This window comes from Platalea leucorodia, assembly GCF_965183815.1.
Source record: "Platalea leucorodia genome assembly, chromosome: 1".
NCBI lineage: Eukaryota > Metazoa > Chordata > Aves > Pelecaniformes > Threskiornithidae > Platalea > Platalea leucorodia.
Window position 1 is genome coordinate 61,452,948 of NC_138823.1, and position 24,763 is coordinate 61,477,710.

At 38.5% G+C, this 24,763-nt stretch overlaps 1 protein-coding gene across 1 annotated transcript; it reads right to left on the reverse strand.

Annotated features, from left to right (window-relative positions):
* Positions 1-261: 261 nt before the first annotated feature.
* Positions 262-14,013, reverse strand: LOC309598451 (protein-glutamine gamma-glutamyltransferase 5-like; the record flags this gene model as incomplete). The annotated part of the gene is made up of 13 exons (XM_082329058.1): positions 262-1,960; positions 2,929-3,062; positions 3,388-3,530; positions 4,414-4,740; positions 6,197-6,439; positions 6,544-6,647; positions 7,667-7,799; positions 8,755-8,932; positions 9,165-9,293; positions 9,805-9,923; positions 10,912-11,154; positions 11,459-11,638; positions 14,007-14,013. The coding sequence occupies 13 exons, from the start codon at positions 14,011-14,013 to the stop codon at positions 262-264; spliced, it is 3,639 nt and encodes a 1,212-aa protein (XP_082185184.1).
* Positions 14,014-24,763: the final 10,750 nt, after the last annotated feature.

The following is a 24,763-nucleotide window of genomic DNA, read 5'->3' on the forward strand; positions in this document are numbered from 1 at the left end:
CAACTATTGTCACGACGGCTCCATGGGGAGCACATTCATTTGTCGCTTCCACCGTACTGTATCTCAAGACATACAAGTATTACATCAAATGCATCTCTCAGTGGTCAGCTATCAGCCTGCTTTCTGGCACATCTCAAATGTGTGGATAAATACCCAGGATTATGCACACTGCTCTCCATCACCCTATTTCTAACCTCTTTCAAAGCATCTGCACATGGGCTTTAATTCACTGGCTTTGGCTTTTCCCTAGGTTACTCTCCATTACAGGTATTTGCGTTTGAAGTAGGTGAGAGTGCTCCTCCCGGGGCTCCAGGGTGTGCGGGACCCTGTGTGGGGCAGGGTGCTGCCGGAGGGGTGTGACCTGGAGCGGGGCAGGGTGGCATAGGCAGAGGGAGAGGTGGAGCGGGGTAGGGTGGTGTAGGCAGAGCGGGACAAGGTGTTGTAGCAGGAGCGGGACAAGGAGCTGTACGGAGGGCGCGTGAGCGTGCCGTAGGCAGTGCGGGACAAGGGGGAGTAGCCAGAGCGCCCCGTGGGGCTCCACACTGAGCGGGAGGCGGGAGCCCACGTGGAGTGGGAGCCCGAGCGAGTGGTGGTGTCACAGGAGGGGCCCCACTGAGGGCCGCACACTGAGCGAGACCCTGGGGTGCCCACAACCCGGGAAACCGAGCGAGAGGTGGGGGAGCAGAGGGAGCGGGCCGTGCCAGCTGCCAGGGGGCGCGGGGCCGGGGGGCACGGAAGGCAGGCTGCTGATGAGTCCTCAGGGCGAGCAGCAGGTGAGCTGGTGGGGCGGGCCCCCGTGGCCCCCAGTGAGACAGAGGTGGGGGAGCACAGTGAGTGAGCTGCGGGGGGCCCCACTGGGCGGGGGGCCGGAGAGCACAGCGAGTGGGCCGCCGGGGGTCCCACAGGGCGGGGAGCCGGGGAGCACAGCGAGTGGGCCACCGGGGCACTCCCCATCTGCAGCCCTGCTGGGGTGGCACTACGGGTGGCAGAGAGGGGCACCGGGGAAGCTGCTGGACAGGGGCCTGGGGAGCACATGCCATGGGCTACCGGGGTGCTGAGGGGTTGGGAGGGCAGGGTGGCCATTGGGCCACAAGGAGGCTGGGCAGTGGGAGAGGGCGCAGAGCCGCAGACAACGTGCGAGATGGAGGCAGCAGGCACTGAAAGGGGAGCTGGTGGCGGCATGGGACTGCCGACAGCATGGGCTACTGGAGAGCACATAGGGTGGGATGGCAGAGCAGACATATGGGTAGGGACTGCCTGGGTTGCCACAGTGGGACCCGAGCCAGCCATGAAGTGGGTCAGCAGGGCACTCACCGCATTATTTGTGGGGACAGAGACAGAGTAAGACATCGGTCCCCCTCCGCCTCCAGGCTGGTGCGTGGGAGCAGGACCTGTCTCGAACATCACGTGAGGCATAGGGGGGCACACGGGGTTGGATGTTGGGGCAGGCATGGAGCCATACATGGACGGAGGCATCGGGGCACATGTAGCGGGAGGCACAGTCTCGCATATGACACGGAAGCCAGGATCGCTTCCCAGGTTGAAACCAGGATTGGCACTTGGATTGAAGCCTTGGTTGCAGATGGAGTTGCATAAGGGATGGCCTGCAGGGAGGTACACGAAGTCATATACAGGCTGGCCTCCTGCACTACAGTTTGGGTTGCACACTGGGATACATATGTATTCACACGTGGAGTTGAACGCAGGGTCCGCCACGGGGACAGGCCCAGAGTTGTTCATGGGGAGGGAGCCATTCTCACACACTGGGAGTGACCCATTCTGGCTGATGGGCAGGGTGCTGTTCTGGCCTGCGGGGCAACACACTTCAGCCTTGGCACATCCCTTGCAGTAGGCAAACTTGTGGCATCCAAAGTTGGCCAGGAGCCGGTGGCTGCCAAGCCTGTAAGGTGTGAACTCCACGATGGTCCGTGCCTGTTGGTTGGCTGCCAACGTTCCCAAACTGGATCAAGAGAAGGAAAAGAATTACGACCATGGGTAGCTCAGAGACCTGAAGTGCTACAAGATGAGCGCACACGATTAGGTTTGATTTGCTACAACATGTTTTCCGAGAAAAACTGTTATGACAACTTTGTTATTCTTGCCTTCCTCCAAAAAAACACATTCTGTGTTGTGAAAAGCATGGTAACAATTTCTGTCCCAAAAGAAGATTTGGAAAACTCCCATAGTCAGTTCTGTAATTGGAACTGGAAACTCATTCACGATACGCTTGAATTCTTCAAAAATGCAGCACCCTTCTGCCTCAAAGATGTATTTACTGCTTCTCACTTCCAGTAGTCTAAGTTGGATCAGGCAGCTTTGTGGAATCAAGTTCATTATTATTCGGAGAGAACAATTCCTAATTGCTTCCCCTTAAAACTAGTCATACTTCTGTCAGTTCTCCTTGTCATGAAGAATAGCAATGCATATTAATGAACAGCTACTTTTCCTAGGATGTTATAACATCCTGGAAGTTTCCAGCTTCCTGTGATTAACGTGTTGTGAGCTTAGAATGTATATTGCTATTTCTCTGTCGTTTTCTAATTGTTCACATATGTGGTGCCAGTTCATAAAGATTTAGAGGAATTCTATCATAAACTCAATAGGATTATAAGGGATGGGGGACCCGGCTAGAATTTCTTTTAAAGAAAAGAGTGCATTCCCTTTCAGACAGAAATTTGAAACACAGACATAAATTAAATCTTGAAAAAAATGAGGCAGCAGCATATCTTGCCAGCTCTAAATGATCCGTCAGTTTCAAGAGGAGTGAGACTTTTAATGGAGTCTCAAAGTAATAAGGGGCAAAAAGTCCTATTCAGGTCCTAAACACCAAAAATATCAGAACTATTGTCTTCTTCAAAACCTATTCTGATCTAGCACACCTTAGCCAAGCCCCACTATTATCTCCATTTAAATAATTGACGAACTTACTCAATGGTCAGTGGCTCTTTGAATAAACCACAGCCTTCTAATGTCATTACGCAGTTCTTCATATCTTCCTGGAGAGGATTGCAGAAGGAGATCTCTGCAGTACATGGTACTTTAAGCCTGGGCTGGCTCAGCAGCTAGTCAGAAAATAAACAAACACATTTTATGTTTTGTAACCCTTACAAAATTAACAATGAAGTAAATAAATGTAAGAAAAAAAAAAAAAAAGGATTATTCGTACACGTTTCTTTCTGATTTACTTCTATGATCTCTATACATCACTCTAAGTCAACTGTTATACATTTAAAATTACACTGATCTTGCTAAAATAAAAAAAATATAATAAAAGAAAAGGAAAAAAGAAAGAATTCCAAGTTTATCGGCATTGTACTTAGGAAGTGGCCAATAAGAGTCCATAAGTCTGTTCCTTAGATCACAAATCCCATAATTAAAGTTCTTTACCTTTATGATAACAGGTGGCCTGTTGATCACGATATCCCTGCTCACCATCAGAACTTCTCCACACTCTGGATCTGAGACAGCAACTACTTTCATAATGTTGTGATCACAGAGATAAGGTCCATATTGACTATATGATATACACAGTGGAATTTTTTTCACTGTAAAACAAATTTATTTTAATTATTTTTTCTGCTTTTTTGGCTACTATTTCCACTTTCCTTCCTCCTAAAGTTTAACTGGCACTTACAATGGCTTAATTAAATATTAAGTTATCACAGCATCTTTGAAAACAGACATGATTTTTCCTGGCTTAGGGTGATACATTGCTACCTTCCACAACCAGCTTCACAGTTTTCAGTTAATATAACTATATTGGTGCATTTACAAGGAGGTTGGTTTATTGTTATTCAAAATTTGGCAACTTTCATTCCAGTGTAATTCTTAAAGCAATAATTCAAAGGCAGGCAAAATAAAGCTTAGTAAAACAGAATGTTAATATCAGGTATGAGATTTTGTCTTATAATGATGTGTCATTTTTCTTTCAGAAAAGGATACTAACCATGAAAACAAGTGTTTTTGTTCTGTTACACCTTTGCACTTCCCAGCATGTGGTATATCTAGAAATAGCTACTTTAGTGCTCAAAAGAAGTGTTTTACACTGGCTAATATCTTCTGGCCAAAGGAAACAAATTGCTTTTCTGATAGACAGTTGCAACTTTATCTTTGTATTGAATATAGAATCCAGAATTAAACTTTTAGTGGAAATAAGTTTTTAAATGATCAGAACAATCTCTAAGCCTTGAGAAATTAAGGAAAGACTACAATTTACCTGTCATTATACATGTAATCTTGACACTGTGTTGATTTTTGAGTGATCACCCTAAAGTGAATTCAGCTGTCAATATTTAACACTGTATTCATGTCACTTCACACCACTATTAGGAAGTCTCCACTAATCCTAAAAAACAAACTGTCTCCTGAAAAGAACAGTGGACAAAAGGGTATTAGGCAAATTCATCTTCTTACCTTCCCTTGGACCCAACGTGATATTCACACTGTCTTTCCAAAACTGATCCATGGGGCAACCACTGTAGGTTATTATTTGTGCAGACAAATTAAATTTCAGGGTTTTGTTTTCACTACGCAAATTTTCCAGCAGCCAGTGCAGTTGAACGTCTTCACCATACATGGGGCAGTTAGCCATCTTTAACCTCATGTTAATACCAGAGTCACTCAAAAAAGGGTTTTTCAGAGATGATAAGTCTCTCTCAATATGACAGTTGGAAGCATTGCAGTATCCTGGGTGAATTCGTCTGTAAGCCCGGTAATAGGCTTCTTTGTTTTTCACAGAACCTGTTGAAGAAGATACATGATAATGAATGTGCTGGAGGCACAAGAAGACATATCTACCCAAATAATAATGATAATTAAATTTCTTCCTCCTCCTTCCTGAAACCTAATGTAGTGGCTTGATGTAGAACAAATCCACCAGATAATGAAACACAATATACAGTAGTCTGAATGCATAGAAGAAAATAAATACCTCAGAAAAACATTCAAAAAATTATTTTACTTTTATTAGTTAAATTTAAAAATGGTGATATAAATCTCAAAATGTATAGTTAGTGCAAAACTCAAAATATAACTCTTTATAAGGGTTAGGGTGAATATGAAATGTTACTATGTTGATTTTTGAGTGATCACCCTAAAGTGAATTCAAAAGGCAAAATACACCATTCAAACAGAGAAACTATCAATTTTTTTCTTTTTTGTTCCTATTAAAAAAAAAACCCAGAGCTTGTAAAGTTACAATCAGCTGTGACCCACTCTTCATTCCTTTAGGCAATTTTGCTGGTTGGATTCCTTCTCACTACTGGAAGATGAAAATGAGTAATCAGTAGCCCAAAGTTAAGAACAGCAGAATATCCTAATAATACATGAATTTAGTAAGTAAGCATATTTTCTGGCAGACCTGGTGTAAGAAGGAACAAGTAAGAAGTTAATCCTGGGTTTAAAAGAATTTAGTTTTTTTTTAGGTTATCTAAACTCTGTTAATATTTTAAACTACTGTACAGGTGAAACTAAAACATGTACATACGAATAGTAGTATTAAAAGGGCTGGAAGGCATGTCCTGTGAGGAGCGGCTAAGGACTTTGGGTTTGTCTAGTTTGGAGAAAAGGAGGCTGAGGGGTGACCTCATTGCTATCTACAGCTTCCCAAGGAGGGGAAGTGGAGAGGGAGGTGCTGATCTCTTCTTCCTGGGATCCACTGATAAGACATGCAGGATTGGCTCAAAGCTGTGTCAGGGGAGGTTTAGACTTGACATTAGGAAACATTTTTTACTGAGAGGGTGGTCAAACACTGGAACAGGCTTCCTAGAGAGGTGGTTGATGTCCCATGCCTGTCAGTGCCTTAAAAAGAAGCATGTGGGCAATGTCCTTAATAATATGCTTTAACTTTTAGTCAGCCCTGAAGTGGTCAGGCAGTTGGACTAGATGATCGTTATAGGTCCCTTCCAACTAAAATATCCTATCCTATCCTATCCTATCCTATCCTATCCTATCCTATCCTATCCTATCCTATCCTATCCTATCCTGGATGTAATTACTGTGTGTTTTGTTTGAATCATCTAAATATGTTTAGAAGTTTAAGAATAAAGATCTTTGAACAGAAAGGCCTCTTCCTCTTTCTCAAAAAAAGATAACTTCAGATTGTTCTACTCATTTTAACACGAGAGCTTACATTGATAATTTTATATGATTATCATTTAAAATTTCCTCTAACCCATTTAATGACTTTTCATCATACCTAGTTCATACTTGTAAGCCCCAGTGATATCTTCAAATTGCTCACTGCCCACACTCTTGGTGATTAGATGTTGTCCGCATGGCCAAGCATCGCAGAAAAATTTTGTTTTTTTGGCATTGTTTTGGGAAAGCCAGCCAACATAGTTTGAATTTACTCGAGAAAACATATGATGACCATCATAGTCCAAGTCCAGTTCCCCTTCTCTGATGCTTCGAACCCATGTAGGACCGCTGCAAGCTGAACCTAAGCCAGATAACAAAAATGTTATAATAAATTGTAATCTGAGTAGTAGAGAAACTCAACAACATAAGCACAGGAAAACAATTACAGTTATAGTAAACAGTTACCTCTGCCTGTTTCCAAAGGTGTCGGATCCAGACACTGCCAATCACCACAGCATTGATTTAGGTCTCTGCGAGCCATCCAAGATTCATTCCAGCAGTGATATCGCCTGTAGGATGCAGGAATATAGGATTAAAGACATCTCTTGGATCATCAGGTTCAATGCCTTACGATGGAGGAAAACCATGTCAGAGATAACCTTTTAATCAACTAAAGACTCTCTATGTCTTAACACCAGTAATGATGTTTGGGGATAGGAGTTGTTTGTTTTGCATTATATCACTCAGACTGGAAATTTGTTCCAGGACCCTGCAGACCTGATTGCAAAACATTCTTCTTATAGCCCTTTTTTTTTAGTTGATAATGTGCCAACACAGTTCTTTTGTTTAACTAGTTTATTTTCCTAACATTTTCCTCTTGGTTCTTTAGAGGAAAATCACATACTGTCTTAGTCTTCTTTTTAATGGCTTAACAAAGAATAAACCCTTAAATCTTTTGTGCTAAAATAAGATCCTCACTCCCTTAGTATTTCAGTTTCACCTCATCTTTTTGGTGTGTGAAAGGGCAGAAAATACATTAAAAGTTCTCACAGATCAGACTTGGATACAAACAAAATTCTGGTGCAGTGAAACCATGAACATACAGGCCAAGGGTGAAAACATGAAATTCTCCTATGATGAGTGATAATGTCATAGCTATATGAACATGAACTGAAAGGTTCAATGCTTCAAGAATGAAGCAATCCATGATAAGGAATCTCAGGAATACAACATAATTATCAACTCAGTGATTATGATTGAAGATAACAGTCCTAATTTGTGACAAATTTTCCCTTGCATTTCATGATCTACTTAATATTTTTAAAGCTACTAACACTGATGGCCTTATTCTTTCAACTGAGAAGGGTAAGCAGGCAGCATCAATTCTCACAAGTGTTTTTTTTTTTTCTTTTTTGAAAATGTAGATTGAGCCTCTTCAGTAATTTCATGTTTTTGAAATGCATTATTACGAAACTGAACAGCCTTGCCACACCAAAGAAAGAGATACACTGATCTGCTAGATTTATATTAGTCTCTCTATCATTTAATTTTTGACAAAACCAAAAGAGCTTTTTTATTTCTTATTTACCATAGCTTGTCTTTACCACACAGGTTTTTTCCAGTACAGTCAAAAATTTCATTGATACCAAGGGGATTCTCAATCGAGCATGGAAAACAGAAGTTCGTGACAACACGGCTTGGAATTCCCAAACACCTCATCACTGTAAGTAAAAAAATGTTCATGAGTCATTACAAATTGTAATTAATCAAGCAAATCCTTCACTTATTTTATAAATAATTCTCCTATATTCTACTTTGCAGTTATATAAACACAATGGATAGGAGGCAATATTTGGGATGCAGTGATTCTGTCTTCAAAACTTCTTTTTAGTGGTTGAAAAGCAGTCTTAAAAGAGCCTAGCAGAAAGGAATAGCTTGTTACTCTTCCAGCTTTAAAAACAAAACAAAACAAAACAAAACAAAACAAAACAAAACAAAACAAAACAAAACACAAATCTGTTGTAAGTTCAGAGGTAATGAATCTGATCCTGCATTAATAAAACACCATATTTTTTTTTTATTGTAAACACAGTGTAATACACACAGATTCATCTATGGAATACCAATTCAATTTTTTTCAATGTAGAAGCAGGTTTAGTAAATAAATGCTATAAAGTCAGAACTCATTTTTTTTCTGAGTCTGTAGAGTTTAGTTCACTATTATCTCATCCTTTGCAGTAGAAGAAGATAGTAGCTTGCTGCTTTTATGTTTTGGAGGAGACATTGCTAGAGGTCTTCTTCCTGTTCATAACTTAGTGTTTTTTCTCATCCTTCAAACCTCACCCAAAGGATAAATTTTGGCTCCACAATGCTGTACTTGCTCTGCGTTTTAATAAAAGCTGCAGTATTGATAGCTGCATGGTATAAAGGTCACAGAAAAGACAGTACTGCTTTTCTTCTTCCTCTTCACACTGTATAGGAAAGCAATAGGTTGATAATAAGCACTGCATTAGGAGCCATGCCATATCTTAACAAGAGAAAAATATCCCATTTTTTTTCTAGTAAAATGCTTATGAGCAGTATTCTTCTAGTAGTTTTTAGGGTCAGAAGTTTTTGATTCTGGTTTTCTCTCTTCCTTTTCGGATAACTAGTTAAGGGCAGACTGAAATATCATACCTGTGCACATTACTGAAGCAAGAGACCCACAGTACCCATATCTGACTGGCCTGCATCTGCCGTTGTACCACTGCTGAAGAATAGAGACACTTCCATTCCAGCAAAATGGTTTTGTTCCTTTCAGGTAATCGTTATTTTCTGGAATCTTCATGATACTATTAGTGGTATGGCTGCTTATCTAGAAAGAGAAAAGAAAAACAACCATTTCAAATAGCTGACCATGTCTTCACATCCTCAGCATATCACAAATCTTCAGAGATTAGTGTTACAAGTAAGTTTTTCCTGTGAATCTGGGCACAGAAAGGATTTTCCCTGCTAGTTGTACTGTGTTCGATTACAGTGCAATTTGTCCTTCTATAATATAATGAATCGTGACCTGATCTATTCAGAAGTCACACTGGAGGTCTTACCATGTGATTTACCACCATGCTGACATGCACAGGATCATTGCGCCAACAATGGTCACGGTCAGAGCCATGATGGTAACTTGCACCCATGTCTAGGATCTTCAAGCAGATATCTAGAATCCCATCTTCAAACTGAGGAAAGAGAAGATAACACAGGTATCATGGTATTCTGACATTGATAAAGTTCCTTTCTTGTCAACAATCCAATCTTTTTCATGTATATGAGCTGCCCTGTCTCCTCCCCTGCCCTTTTTTTTTTTTTTTCTTTGTTAAGCACAGATCCTAGTGGTCTGCATGGTTTTGACTATCTGCCTGAAGGAAAATCAAAGGGAAAAACATGTCATTTTTGCTTATGTTTGACCAATGGAATAATTTAATTTTCCTTCACAAGCACAGTATTCTGTTTCCCCTTTTCCAAGAACACTCTGCAGTTTCCTTAATTTTACAACAGAAAACTTCCTTCCAGTTGTTTGGGCTACAGTGAGAGTCTCAAACATTTTGTTTTGTGCATGCATGGTCTGGGCTGGTCCTAAAAACTTTTCGCACTCCATAACATAGCATGCATTTCTGAAAATATATGGATAATGCTTCATTTATCTGTATATGGATGACATCTACTTCTGCACAAGTCTTCAAAAAGTACCTGTCCAAAGTGCCATGGGCGAGAGGTAATATGCTTGTGAACTCCTTCATACAGTATCCCATGTTCATTCAGAACATATTCTTCCCTATGGGCCTGATTGTCCATATATACAGGGTCATCTGGAAAAGATGTAAAGCTATCGGTCAGACAATATGTACATTTCTAGCACTTCAGTATCTTCTACTTCACTGGATCCCTCTTTTCCTACCTATTTTTGATTTATACTTTTAAACATGTTCAAGGGTGTGGGCTCTTTAAACATTCACAAATTCATTTCTACTTACAGATAGATATTATCCTTTTTAAGTCTCTCCCTGCTGTAGTACACCTGAATTACAGAGCTTGCAATTTATCTTCACGCTAAGCTGTTCTAGGAGTCAAACACTGTGCACTTAGAGTTAGGTATCTGATTTTGATCAAATTAAAAGCACAGACAATGTGAATATTTGCCATGTAATGATTTTGGCAAGGTCCTACAGACTCCAGAATTGCTTGCTACCAGAGCCAGATCTACGGAACTTCATTTGTATTTGTACTATATTATTTCATGGTGATACCACAGAATTCACAGAATCACAGAATGGTTGAGTTTGGAAGGGACTTCTGGAGGTCATCTGGTCCAACCCCCCTGCTCAAGCAGGTACACCTGGAGCCAATTGCCCAAGACCATGTCCAGATGGCTTTTGAATATCTCCAAGGATGGAGACTCCACAACCTCTCTGGGCAACCTCTGCCAAAGCTCAGTCAGCCTCTCAGTAAAAAGTTGTTTCCTGATGTTCAGAGGAAGCCTGCTGTATTTCAGTTTGTGCCCATTGCTTCTTGTCCTGTCAAGACATTGTAAAAGTGTAGGGGGGAAATTACACTACATCCCTACTACCATTGAGAAACCAAATCAAAACATTGTCTTGAGACAGTCTTGAACTTGGAGGAAAAAATAAAAAATAACAAAACAAAACCCCTCCCTGTTTCTCATTATTTCTATGACTCCATCCCTTACTTACCAGCTAAGTAATAATATTTTTACTAAATTTTTACAGCTAAGTTCGATATTTTTACTCATCACTAACATTTTTCTTAAAATTTTCTGAACATCAGTAGAGTTGTTACCTGCACACCAAGGGTTAAAAAGGACATAGAAGTCTCCAAGACATCGCTGATATGTGTGACCACAAGATGTGATTTGCATATTGAGAATATAGCGGCCAACACAGGCGTTGGAGGGAGGAAACACGCTGATACTGATGCATTTTGGATGATGAATTTTGTAGGAAGCACTCCAGCAGGTTTGATCTAGACATCTGCCCATTGGGAAGGTACATTTCGTCTCATTTGATTCGCAGGGTCTGAGACCTTTTCAGGAAAATAAATACAACTTCAATCAGACTAAACAAAATAAACACATGTAAAAGGCAAGTAATTTGCTTAGCCATCATTTGAAATGCAAAGCTCCCAAGGGTGGATTTCTTTTTCACTTGTGACTTCTGTAGCAGAGTGAGAAAACTTTACATGTTAGCAGAACTGCCTGAGTTAGGGGAAGGTAGTCTCTTCACACAGAAGATGAATGAGTAGATACTATTTGTCATTGAAGACTATGGGATATATTACTCACCAGCAAAGGACTGGGTAAGACTACATAGAGCTTGGGAGTGACTACCTGTCTCCACGGTGAAAATGGCCTGGTCCACAGAGTCATCCCATTCCCGATTTTGGAAGCGAGCATAAAAGCTGAAGGCTTGCCCTCTCCTTATTATCTGTCTGTCAGTTCCAAAGAAATGGGTATTATGAATTTGGCAATTGGAAGGACAGTTCAGGTCGACTTCTCCCAGCTCAATGACTGCAGGATGGAGAAAGAAACACAAAGGCAAAAAACAGATAATTGAGTTCCCATCATTGGCTGAGGTCAAGATTACATGAAAGAGGAGATAATGATGAAAGACAGAGATAACTATTTCAAAAAATTCATTCAGGAGTTTGTTCAAAATTCAGCAACACTGAGATTGAGACATACATCCATAAAAGTATCCTCACAAGTTCACTACTTCCCTAGCTTGCAGGTGGAAACTTGTATAACGCTTTGATTTATAAAGCTGAGCTACAGTTTTCACATCTTTTAAATAGTGCCTTCTTGCTTTATAAATACCTGATGCCAAAGTATGATATTAGTATCTCTACTTGAAAAATTGATTTTGCATGGTAATATTCTCTCCACATTACAACACGCTGTCTACAGACAGTTACTTTTCAACCACAGCTAGACAGCAGACGTTTTCCACATGCTATCAGTCGAAAGTTGTTTTTTATATAAGTAATAAAATAATAAAGTAAATTGAACAGATAAAAGATTTGATAAGAAATGTAGGTGTTTGAAAGGTTAAGTGGCACTCCAACTCACTTAAGAAAGAAATAGATACGAATAAATATCCCTCCAAAACTGTAAATACTGTTAAATATGCATGTAAATGTCTCAATCTGCATATCCCAAAGTCACAAAAAGTTTGCAGACACCTTTGAGGACCTTAATGGAGAAGGAAATATTCACAAATTGTGACATTTAAAAAAATGCTGACAAACTATCCCAAGTTCTATGATTAGCTTGACAAAAATCTAAGCTGCTCCCCCCTTAGGCATCCTGCCTGGATATCAGTCATTTCATAGGGATAATTATCATCCTGGTGCCAGAAGGATGGGTGGCAACACTAATTTTTACTTATTTGCATATAACTTCTTATTTTCAGAAGTGTTTCACTCTAATTGAAGACAATGGGAGCCATAGATTCTCAGCAGTTTTGGAAATTAGACTTACTGAACTACAAAGTCTTGTACATAATTTTAATTCTTAAGGGTTAAGTTTCGTCCTGCTAAGCCTGCAGAACAAACAAACAATGCAACTCCCCTAACTATATTGGCACTAAGTTGAATACAGAGTTGGTATTTAGGGGAAACTAATTTTTCCCATCCAGAACTAAGGGTGTATCCACATAAAAGGAGACTCATAGCTAAGCCCATGGGACCTAGACACTTCTAACACAAATCAGTGGATTTTCCCAGGATCACATCCTGAAGTAAATCATAATTTAAATTAATTGGGAGGGGAGGATGGATGGGGGGGGAAAGCAACTTTTTCTGCTTTGTTTCCTTGAACAAAAATAATTTCATTTTTCATCTAACCATTTAAATTTGGTAATGAATTGGTCATTCAGCTCTTCAGCAAAGATCAGCTGATAAATGCAGACCTGGGTGTTACCCATGTTAAAAACATGCACACTATCAACAACAATAAAAAAAATATGGCAATGCATTACATCATTATTGCTCATGAACGCATCATACCTGCTGACAAGAAAGAGTAACAGAATTGAACTGAAAATCTCATATCTTAATGAAAGTTGTCAACCATAACACAAAGTGCCCTGATTGAAAAGAAAGGATCAGAAGTGCTTATAGCACACATGATGAATTCCTGTGGTCAAGAACACTGAAAGAACCTGATAGATCCTCGCCCATACTTTGGAGGCATTTATAAACCAAGACAACTACACTTCATCCACTCATTAATCCAGCTGAACCGGAACATCAGGGAGTTGAGATATTACATGTTTCCCAGGGAAGTTCTCTGAAGTCAGCCCACAGTTTGCTTATCAGAGTTAATTATCACAACTGGATCACAAAGGAGCTGACAATTGCTTTCTTAAGCAAAGGCAGCTCAGAGAAAATAGTAAAGGCTAATCAATTTCACATCTCTTACTGGTTTTCTCTCTCTGGTAGAAACCTGACCTTCAATACCGGTCACTGGGTTTTCTCTATCAATTCACATTTTGCCTCCATTCCAGAGAGGATACTTCAGGTACCCATTGTGAAATAATTGCTTCTAGTATGGGAATACTGAATACAAGTACTTTGTAGTTTATGCTGGAAATAAAATGTATTCTTTTCCATGCTCTTTCTTATTCTCAGAATTGGCTGTTGTTTCACCAGTTCTTCTCCATAGCTCTCTTTTTCCTTTATTAAAGGAAAGGTTTTTTCCAAAAGTTGGTTTTTTTCTTTTTCATTAAGTCCACAATAAAATCTAAACCATAGAAGTAATCCGTCACTTGATTCCACACAGCAATATGTAAAATTTTTTTATGTCCTTACACCCGACCATTTAATTATTTCCATTTTGAGAACTGAGTCAAGTGATAGTAAAGTTTCAAGACACTCACCTTCCATTTTTCTTCTACATGTACTAGTATCTGAAGCACAGTTCTGGTGGAGGTACCTGCTCCTTCAGAAAGATTCACTGCAAGGTCTGGCTGATCTCTTCTGCGAACCAACCTAATTTCCTCTCAGTAACATTTATATTCAGAACTAAAAGGCTGTCACACATATTGCATCAACAAAATACCAGTTTACAAAGAGGCCCCACCCATGTGTCTACTGATGCTCATAAATGATTCATTTTAACTTCCAGCATTATTAGGTAGAGTCCTGCAGCTGAAGGGAGGGAGACATCTTGGTACCTCACCTATAGCATGGTACTCTCAATGTCCCACAACTTGCCATGTTTCAAAAATATTTTAAGACTAGGATGAATCTGAATGTATTTCAGCATAAACCATTATTTTTAGACATTTAAAGTTCCATAAATCCCAACACCTCCTGTTCCCTTCTGGGTAGACATCTTCAATTACCTATAGGAAAACAATGTAGAACACTAGACTTAAGCCGAATTTAGACTCTCTGATCACAAGTGGACATTTGTATTATAATATAATCAGAAATCCCAGCTTTCAGAAAGTCTGCATAGCACTCCCTCCAAGTGGAGGTCAGAGTAAAATGAACAGTTACAAATTTTCCCAGCTAAACTGTGAAATAAACAGAGGACATGCATTAAATGTTTTTGAAGTTGACAGTAAAATTTAACCTAAAAATTACAGAATTTATTTATACTTTGTGTGCATTTATGTTCTAGCACACAATCAGTTTTGCAGCTTCTTAGCTTACTCCACCTCCCTTCCCCCAAAATTATGAAAACCATTTGAGATTTTTCCAATAATTTCTGTCAACAGAAAAATTTTAAATATTTTGACACAAAAATGTATTATTTTATTTAGGTTCTAGACATATTTAATAAAATAAAATAAAACAAAACAGCTACAACAGTGTTCTCTCTGCACATTCAGTGATGAGGACATTGACCTGCAGATAGGGGAGATGGATTGAAATTTCCTCTGCCAAACCCAGAATGAACATTTGTTACAGTTGCCTCCTATCCTTCTTATGCCTCTATGCCAAGCTTTACTCCATGAGATATCCTCTGAATCCCTCCAAGTTATTCTACTTTGGATTAAAAAACCCTAAAACAAACAAACAAACAAACAAACCAAAAAAACCAAAAACCCCCAAACAAACTCAAAGCCAAAATATCATTCATCGATACAGAAAGAACACAATGACTGAAGTTCAGTGATTTGCATAACTGCCTGGATTCTAGACAGAGCTTTAAGAAATCATAAAATGAAACAACTTAACTAAGAGTGAAATAACTTAGTAAGCATAATTTAACAGCTCAGGTATTGTGAAATAACTTCACAGAAATTAAAGCAAAGAAAAAAATCAGCACATCAACAGTGGGTTTGGAAGAGAGTGGTTAAAATAGTTGTATGATGCATCTGAAAGTGAACGTAATATTCAATGTGTTCAAATTTGAAATCTGTAAATATTTGGCTAGTCAGTAGGCAGACATGAAAAAACATGTGAATCCCAAATATTTCATTCGTCATATATCTGAAAACTTTCTTTTTCCTAATATTTGACTATTGAAAAATTAAAAACAATACTATTCTATAAGAAATACTTCAGCAGCCATAAACACATAATCAACTTTAAATCAGCCTGTAAATGGGAATGGTAATGGTCTAATCACCTATTGGAGACCTGCCTACAAACGTATGCCCATACTAGTGTCCAGAGAACAGAGCAGAAAAGTAACAAGTTTGTCACAGTTTCCAAGAACAGATTAAAATCCCCTCAAATACCTCTAGTTCAATTGTCTGCCTCAAATATTCTGGTAAATGAAAGCCTGTGACAAATAAAAGAAAACAAATAAGCATCAGTAAGTGGCTGCACCTGTGGGTTCAAAGAGACTTAATTAAGAGTTTAAAATAATAAAGGCCTGAATCAGGAGCAGAACACTTTCTGTATGGATATGAGTCACTGACTTTAGTAAGTATGCTTGCTTAGATCCTTGAAGCTGCTTTGGTGCCAATCTGTCTCTGCAGGATCACTATATAGATACCCAGTCCCAAAGCAAAGCCTCCCAGATACCCAAGTTCCTGACGATTAGTGTTTGCAAAGCCACCCAATTGCTGTTACCAGCTCACAGCTATCAGACTGCTTGATCCTCTCACTCAAGCCGAAGTCCCAAGTGCCTAAAGTAAGAATCTTTAACAAGGTAGAAAATCATAGCATACTAGCTCTCTAGGTGCACTCAGTCTGTTCTTACCCCTCTTGCCTTCCAAGCCCTGCATCATATGAGTTGGACTCAGGTAGTCCATCCAATAGGGCCACCACCCTAAAGAAAGAGGTGTGGGAGACTGAGCACAAACAGGAAATAGAGATATAGTTCAAAGAAAGGTTTTGCTTCTCAGCTTATGGCCTGCCTAAACAACTGTGTCTGGATTGCTGACCTCCAAGGCAGGTGGCTGCCCTCTATCCAAGGGGTGTCCTCCTGGACAGAAACAGTTCCCCTCTCTGCCTGACCCTGAGGTACGCCAAGCTAAGGTTGATGGTGCCTTGGTCCCAGGTGGTGGTGCTTTTCCTCTCTGCCTCCATCTTTTTCCCTAATGCCTCACTCATCATTCACTCAAGCTGTCCTCTCCACATTTCTACAGTATCTTACTTACACATCCAACATTCCCTGAACTGTACAAAGCACCTGATATGCCTGATGCAGGCCTGAAAATTCTGCAGGATAGCACATTTATGAGGATTTAAGCACTTCCAAAATTTAAGCCATTTAGGTTATTAAGTTTCTTTAAAGACCTTGACGTTGGTCCTTACTGCACAAGCACTTATGCGATAATAGTTTAGAGAGGATTTTTTAATTTCGGGAGTAATTGGTACTGACAGTAGTACAGACTACATTTACCTTTTACAACATATATATTTTTTTAAATATTACTTGCATTTCAATAGACTGACATATGATGAGCATTGACCAAGTCAAGTGGTGTGCTTGCTAAGGCTCTGAAATCTTCATAGCTTTCAATTGCCCATCATGCCACTAGGAAAGGGTGAGGATTGAAGACCAGGTCGTTTCAATCACAGAAAGAACACCTGTGCACAGCACTGATGCAGTTCCACAGCATCACTAATATATGCAGGAACAACAGAGAAGTCACAGTAATCAAGCATCCAAGGAATCCTTTCAAGAAAAAGGAACACAAAATGACAGCCTAACAGGGAATAAAGGAAAGAATCAGAAAATATGTGAATTGAGATTAAAGCGTTTTGGTGAAAGTGTCATCTAGTGGAAAGCTGGGGTAACTACGGTGTTTAAAAACATTTTAGGTACTCAACTTAAGCACATGTCAATAGGCAACCCTAAAGTTCACGTTTTGCACTTCGTCATATAATTGTATTCCTTTGATCACTGGACTTGGATTTCACCTTATTAATGAACTTACAATTTTGTAGAAATAGCAATGAGTGATGGAATAAAAAGTTACCTGTCAAGTTGGGATATTTGAAGTCATTAACTGGCATCACTATCTGCTCCCAAGAATTCAGGAACATTCACATCTAACAAGGAAAGGGGACAGAGAAGAAAAAAATTGGATGACATAGGTTAACTCTAAAATAAGCTTGTTTGTTAGGAATCCACATCCAACATTTAGATGCTTCATGTTACAAGGGCAATAGGCTGGGAAACTGACATGAACTCTGTCACAGAACACACCCAGAAGTTTCTTAAAATTCATAAATCAATTTGCAATGAGGGTGCCTTTCATTAAAGAACCTGAAAGCACTGGCAGCTACTCTGTTGAGTGTAAGCAAGTATTACAACACCCTATTTACAGACTAATTAGGACAAAGAAATGCTTCAAATGAAATCTTAAACAAGAAGCCTGTGTGTTTTAAGAAGTACATGGCAGTGCTGTCTTTCTAGAAGCTGGAGGAAATTAGTAGCATTAAATACTTATAGGTGGTTTCTGACATAACAAAACCAACAGTCTTCATACAAAGAAACCAAAAACTCCTTCAAGGTAGCGCCCATCCAAGTGGTTCACAGACTCGCTTTGCGTTCTGGTGGAGCTACTCGCTCTCTTGTCTCTTAGCCTTTTACTGGGTTTCCATTAACTCTGCAAGCCACTTTTTTGCTCCATTTAATAGGATGTTTTTTCCCAATATCCACAGTGCTGATGAGAAAGACACACACCTATAATGTCATAGTATATGCAGAATGCAGAAAGGTTAAACAATTATAGGATGTACACCTCATAAGAGCAAGCAACAACATCATTTGTGCTTAAGGCGTATTGTCATCATATTTAGAACAGAACCCAGTTAAAATGCTAACCTAAGTCATACTGTAGGCTTTACTTCTGTACTTCACCTTTGCTCTATAGCACTTCCATAGTATTTTTTTTTTTAATTGGCTCTTTTTTCATGTACCTTAATAACAGTAGCAACAGTGACCGGGTTAACTTAATAGAATAAAACTATAAACATTGCATAAATTGCATTCAATAAGTTTCAATAAAAAGAAAAATTTGATTTGTCTACCAAAAAAAAAAAAAAAGAAACCAACCCCTTTTCACAAACTGAAGCTAGAATTTGTAGCTGAGTAATTTGCCAGGTAACCTACTCTAAGGACTGTAAATTCACTTTCAAATGAGCTTGTTCACAACTGTATTTAAAAACGGAAGTGGAATAAGCTAGCAGTACTGTAAATTCAAACCTCAGCTCACTGAGTAGTAACTTTCCCACACAGAGAAACCTATAAATCACCAGGCCTGTGATTATAACCCACCAGGCCTGTGATTATAACCCACCGGTCTAACTGCCCAAGCAGTGGAGTAGATACCATGGATCTTTTACCTGGACAGGCAATGCTAATTGGAAAGGATTCAGTCTGAGCAGTGTGAGTTGAAAGAATAAAACAAGGAGGGACATTTACTGGGTTGGATCACAGGAAGTTTGAGGCGCTCTGGAAGAATGCAAGTTGGCTCCTGTTCTGTTCCCTAATTTAAAGCTTCGACTTTTAAATAAGCCTGTTTGTTGTTTTAAAAAAATCCATTTTCCCCTTTAATGCTTTTTTGTAGATGTTAATTTAAAATTTCTTTATATAAGAGCAGAGCTCAACATCTTGAGGCACAGGTCTAAAATATAGATCTCCAACCCAGCAAAAAAGTGTCTCGAGTACTGATATTTACAATATAAAGAGCACTTGCTTTTACCTGAGAACTATCTAATGTTAAAAACAGAGATGAGGAAGTATTTTGGTTCTGACAAGCTGAGTTCAATACCTGCCTGACCTAACTATTTTTAAAATTTCCCATGCATTGCTTATTTTGAAGTTTAAAAATATATAGTTATGTTCTGTTTTTATTTTAAGCAGTTGGGAGTAGAAGACTCATAAGTTAAAATTAGCAGGGATAGACTCTCAAAATTCTTGGCTGTTTCAGATCTCTGTAGTGGATATCTTACACATATACACAACATGGTGTATCAAGAAGATAGTATTGTGTATGAAGAGTAAGGAAGGCCCCATGTATCAGAAATGCAAACCCCAATTTTTATTCTTTTTCAAATACATATACAGACACACATTTCCTTCAATGACAAATAGCATAGTAACTCACTTGTAGGCTCCAACGTCGCATTTTTTGGGGGGTAAAAAACCAAATACATTTCAACTCATTTGCAAACGGTTTAATTTTTTTTAAGATTATCAGGCCTGACAGCTAGTGATTTCTCTGCTCATTCAAGAATGATTGGACAGCAGGTTTGGGCAGACAAACTAACGCATTTACTGGAACGCCAGGCAATGACATTGCGCTAATGGTATTTGCCTCAGCTTTCAGAGGCTTCCCAATAGTAGGGGATTAGCAATTGATTTTAGTGAAACACAGAGTTCTGTTTTCAGCAGTATAAATACAGCACAAGACATAGAATGAAAAGTGTCAAAGGGGGATAGGCAGCTGGAAGCGCTGGTTTAGGAGAAGGCAGGTGGTAGTGCAAGTCAAAGCGATAGCTACTGTTGCCCCATGTTGGAAGTATCTTTGTGGACTGGTTTTAGATGTGTAATAGGCTCCATTCCACTTCTGATTGCTCATCCAACTCAAATTCTGCTCCTCCAACAGATTTTTACCTCTAGTTCATTACTTTGTCATAAGGTACAGGCAGGTCAACTCAAACACTAATGGCAATGTATGAAAGGAGGTAAGCCAGGACTAGCATGAAGACAGCTGATGTCTCTCAATATGAAGCAGTAAATACTTCCAGCTCCTGTACAAGCATGGTGTACAAACATAATCTTAGAATGCAGCAGCAAATACTTCTAACTCTTTTACAAACACAGCTGTACAAACACAGGTATAAATGCCAACACCTGTTTTTGAAGGCCCTCGTCTCCCTTTACTAGAAGTTCTTGAGTCAGTAGGCTTTCTTTGTTTCATTAAACATTCTTGGCTTGCTTTGAGATCTCTGCCTTTTGGCAAGATGATCCTTGATGCGTCATTTAGCACCTTAATGTATAGTGGCCACGGTCAGATTTTTAACAAGACTGTTCCATAACATTTTATCTTTTCTACAATAGTTTCTGATACTCACTTCAGTTTATTAAGCTTTACTAAGCAAAATATCCATTAACATATTATATAAAAGCTATGTACGTGCTACCATCTTCAAAATGAAAAGATATCATAACAAAAGGAACCACCTTAGCTTAACTTAGATTCAGTATACAGCTTTTATTCAGTAAGCATTAGACATAGAAAAGCTGTACTGCACAAAATGCAAATGTTTTGGCAAAACATTGTGTAGTTATTCTTGATTCAGCATCAATTTGTACTACCAAAAGATATTAGAGAGTTCAAAAGAAGATAGCTGGTTTGGTTGGTTGGTTGGGTTTTTTTAGCAGGATGCAGTCATTATGCTAACTGGACTGAATTTTAAGTAAGTTAATGATCTAAGTTAAGACAAGTGTAAGGTGCTAGTTTCATCTAGTCATGCTTTGTTTTGTCCTCAAAAATTGGCATAGACAACTTGTTTTTGCAACTCAATGAAATTCCTTCACACATTCTAGAAAAATACAGCATAGGACTGAATATGCATCCTTTTATACCAAGATGACCAGTAATTCAGATATGATTGGCTAAGTACTGTTCCCCATTATACATAGGCAACTTCTTCACCTAACACATCTGAGCAAAAATTCATTATGCTGAATTTTTTGTGTATTGAATTACAGTAGAAAATCCAGAGTAAGATTCTGCTTTCAGTTACTTTTATAGTTGCTTTAATACATTCCTAAGTGCACAAACCTTCCAAATTTCAGCTGATACATAGAAAGAAAATCCAGCTCACACATTTCATAGTGAAAAAGACTTCATTAGCCAGTAAAAAAAAGTGGAATGACAACATAATTGCATCATGAAAATAAGCAGGGTGACACCTACACACCCAGGTATCACATCTTTCAAGCAGCACCTTCCAGTTTTTCTAGTCAGCTTTTAAAGAGGACTATGTTTTAAGGACATTCTAAAATGCTTTGGGCTAATTTACCACATTCAAACATGGATTCTCTGCATGATGAAGTTACAGTAGCCATAACCTTGGTTTGCTGCCTTTTAAACTAATCCAGCTGTCTTCAGTAATGTCTTTGTCTAATCTTGCTTTCAATTCAGTTTCAAAACTTTTTTTTAACATCAAGTTTCTCAATTTCTGTTTAAAGAAACTGAATATTCACAAGATCTATTGCAAATAATTTTGCTATGCTTAGAAATCAATAAGAATATCAAGTCTATTCTTTGCTGGTTTCGAACACCACACATTAGAGAGTGCCATCCTAACATTCTATACAATAATCTGAAATGAGTTCTTTTTTCATAAGCACACATCCAGCTGAGCAATAATTACAGTGAAATGTGCTGTCATCAAAGAATAGTAATTAGGGATATGAGCCTGGATGTCTTGTATTCTTATGGAAACATTTTTTCTTTTCAGCTAATGATCATCCAAATAGTAAATCATTAAAAGGAAAATGGCAAAGGGTGTGGACAGTGGCTGTCATCAGCCTTGTGCACCAGCTCCAAACTCTGTCATCTTCCTTTGGAAGAGAAAGCATGATGATGCAAAAGTTAAAATTCTTCGTGCTTCTTCGGAGAAGAAAACAGGTACAGGTAATTCATCTTGTTATTTATTATTGGTAATACTTAAAGACAAATCTCCCATGTTCTCTCCCTTTATTGATCTGGGAAAACAGCTTTATATTACACTATCCTTATTATGTGGAGCAAAGAGAGTCAAAGGCCATCTCATACAAAAAGTATCCGTATATCTTTGATCATTATAATAATTTAAATCAACACCTAAGAGCACAGGCGTGTGAGTACCTCTCTGTCTCAATCATCACCAGCTTTCCTTTTTCTAATCATCAGGCCAATTTTTAATACTCACATACTAGTGTGAACTGATTGCCAAGAGGAATGAAAAAGACCTCCTGGGCTGTATCACTGCTCCATTGCACTGGAAACATGAGTCATTCCTTTTACATACATGGGTAACAAGTACCTAACGAACAAGAATCTGGAGGTCTTTTTGGTTTAATGTCTCAATGTCAAATAAACATTTAAACAAAGTAATTACTGCCAACTCTTGGTATTGTTTTTGTTATTTTTCAGTTAACACTACAAGGGTAACTGGTACCACCTTTGCAGTTTTTCGAGTGATACGTGCCAATTTGTTATATGACCAATGTAACAATAACAATAAGATTTTCTTGGGGCTTAGGAGAACCAGCTTCCAGAGATATAGGAGAAGCTACTTCAAACCAAACAGTGTAGCTGTGACTTTAACTCTTATCTCCCAAATCGTATGTGATCTAATCCTAAAGCCCTTACAGCAAAGTTTTCACCTCTCCACCCTTTAGGTGAAAAATCATAGTGTTAATTAAATAAGCACCTCTTTTTTTTCTTTTTTTTTTCCCTCTTTTTTTTTAATCTCAAGTACAGCAAATTTCTGTGAATTTCCCCCACAATGAGTGAGCACATTCCAGTGAAAACCATTTTTTTCATCTACTGCTAATTTTGAACTTGTTCAGAAAAATACTTTTTGGAACATAGAACATGTCAGCACTGAAAGAAAGCTTGATAAAAAATGTGAAGGAAAGAGCAAAGCAGGAGTGAGAGACTATTGTTTAATTTAGAAATTCTCCCATCTTTTCCAAATACTTTGACCAACCTTTTTTTTTTTTTTTTTTAAACAAGTGAATGTCATCAAGTCTATTCAAAATTATTCCCCTTCCAAGTATTTGTTTTTCTTCCTGCCAGCAATAATACATTTCAGGTTTTGCATTTGTTAACCAATATACTGCATACAAACCACAGGCATGTTAAGACACAAAGCAACACTTTGTATTTCATCAACCTCACCGTGATGAAGCAGGTTTGTACATATTCCTGAAGCATGTTATTGCCCACTTTGAAGAAATTCCAAAAGTGTGATGGCTGCTACTCATACTTGGGATATAAAAAGTTTTAAAACTGATAACGCTCCACAGCAATATAATTTAAACAAAACTCCAGTAAAATATTATAAAAGATAGGACACAAGATTAGAACAATACTGTGTTAAGGCATTATGCAAGATTTACAAACACCCTAGTTACAACCTGCATTAAGCACTACAAGCAAGTTAATAACACACAGCTCACGGTTTAATCCCAACACAATAACCAGAGATATATATTTTTTTAAATGTTTGATGTTTGACATACAAAACCGTAATTATAGGGATATTCCCATTTAGCTGTGCGTAATAGCGAACACTTTATAAAAGCCTCATGCACAGAAAGAACAGGCCTAGCAGCACCTCAAAGAGCATGTCTATCTAACATTAGTCATTTACCATGGTCAACAAATCACTCTTGCAGAACAGGTTACACATTTGTACTGAAATTCCACTGCCTTCATTATGAGATCAAAGAGGTTCCAATCTAGGAAAACAACAGGGCTGATCAGGATCTCAGAAGTGGTTTGTCATTACGACAGTATTTTTCTTTAACCATTTTTATTTCTATGGACAAATATGTATCATAAATAACATATTACATGTTATACTAGGATAGATATACAGTTGACCAGTCTTTTCTAATACTGAATGTATGCCTAACTCCCCATTGCCCTTTTTTTCCCTTTGTGTAAAAAAGTTGCAATAGATTTTCCACATCGAAAAACAGAGATTTATTAGATCTTTTAATTAAGTACATCCAACACATCCTTTAAATTCTGCCTATATCCCTAACCAAAATATATTCTTCCCATGATTTTCCCCATACACTTTCAATTCATATTTATGATTTGGGGGAAACCTTGATGAAGTTATGAACCATACTCATTTGTTTTGGAGTCATTTATTATCTGCTGAAAATTAGATAATGCTTTCCTGTGCTTCAGTGTCTACTAATACAAATTAATCTTGCTTATATATCAATTCTTGTCTATACCATGAAATATCTGTATTTAAATCTGTATTCTGCTACTGTACTGACCTTTGAAAAGTATCTGTTCTGACAATCCATCCGTAAAATATAAAACTTACAAAAGTTTGGCTGTATCTGGCATGTTAAACACTGAACTTTCTGAAACACTCAGATGAGACTCTTTCAAATTAATTTTAAAAAATATATTCAGAAATTCTTGGAGTAATTCGAGTAAGTAAAAATGACAGAACATAACAGGAAAATAGTATTATT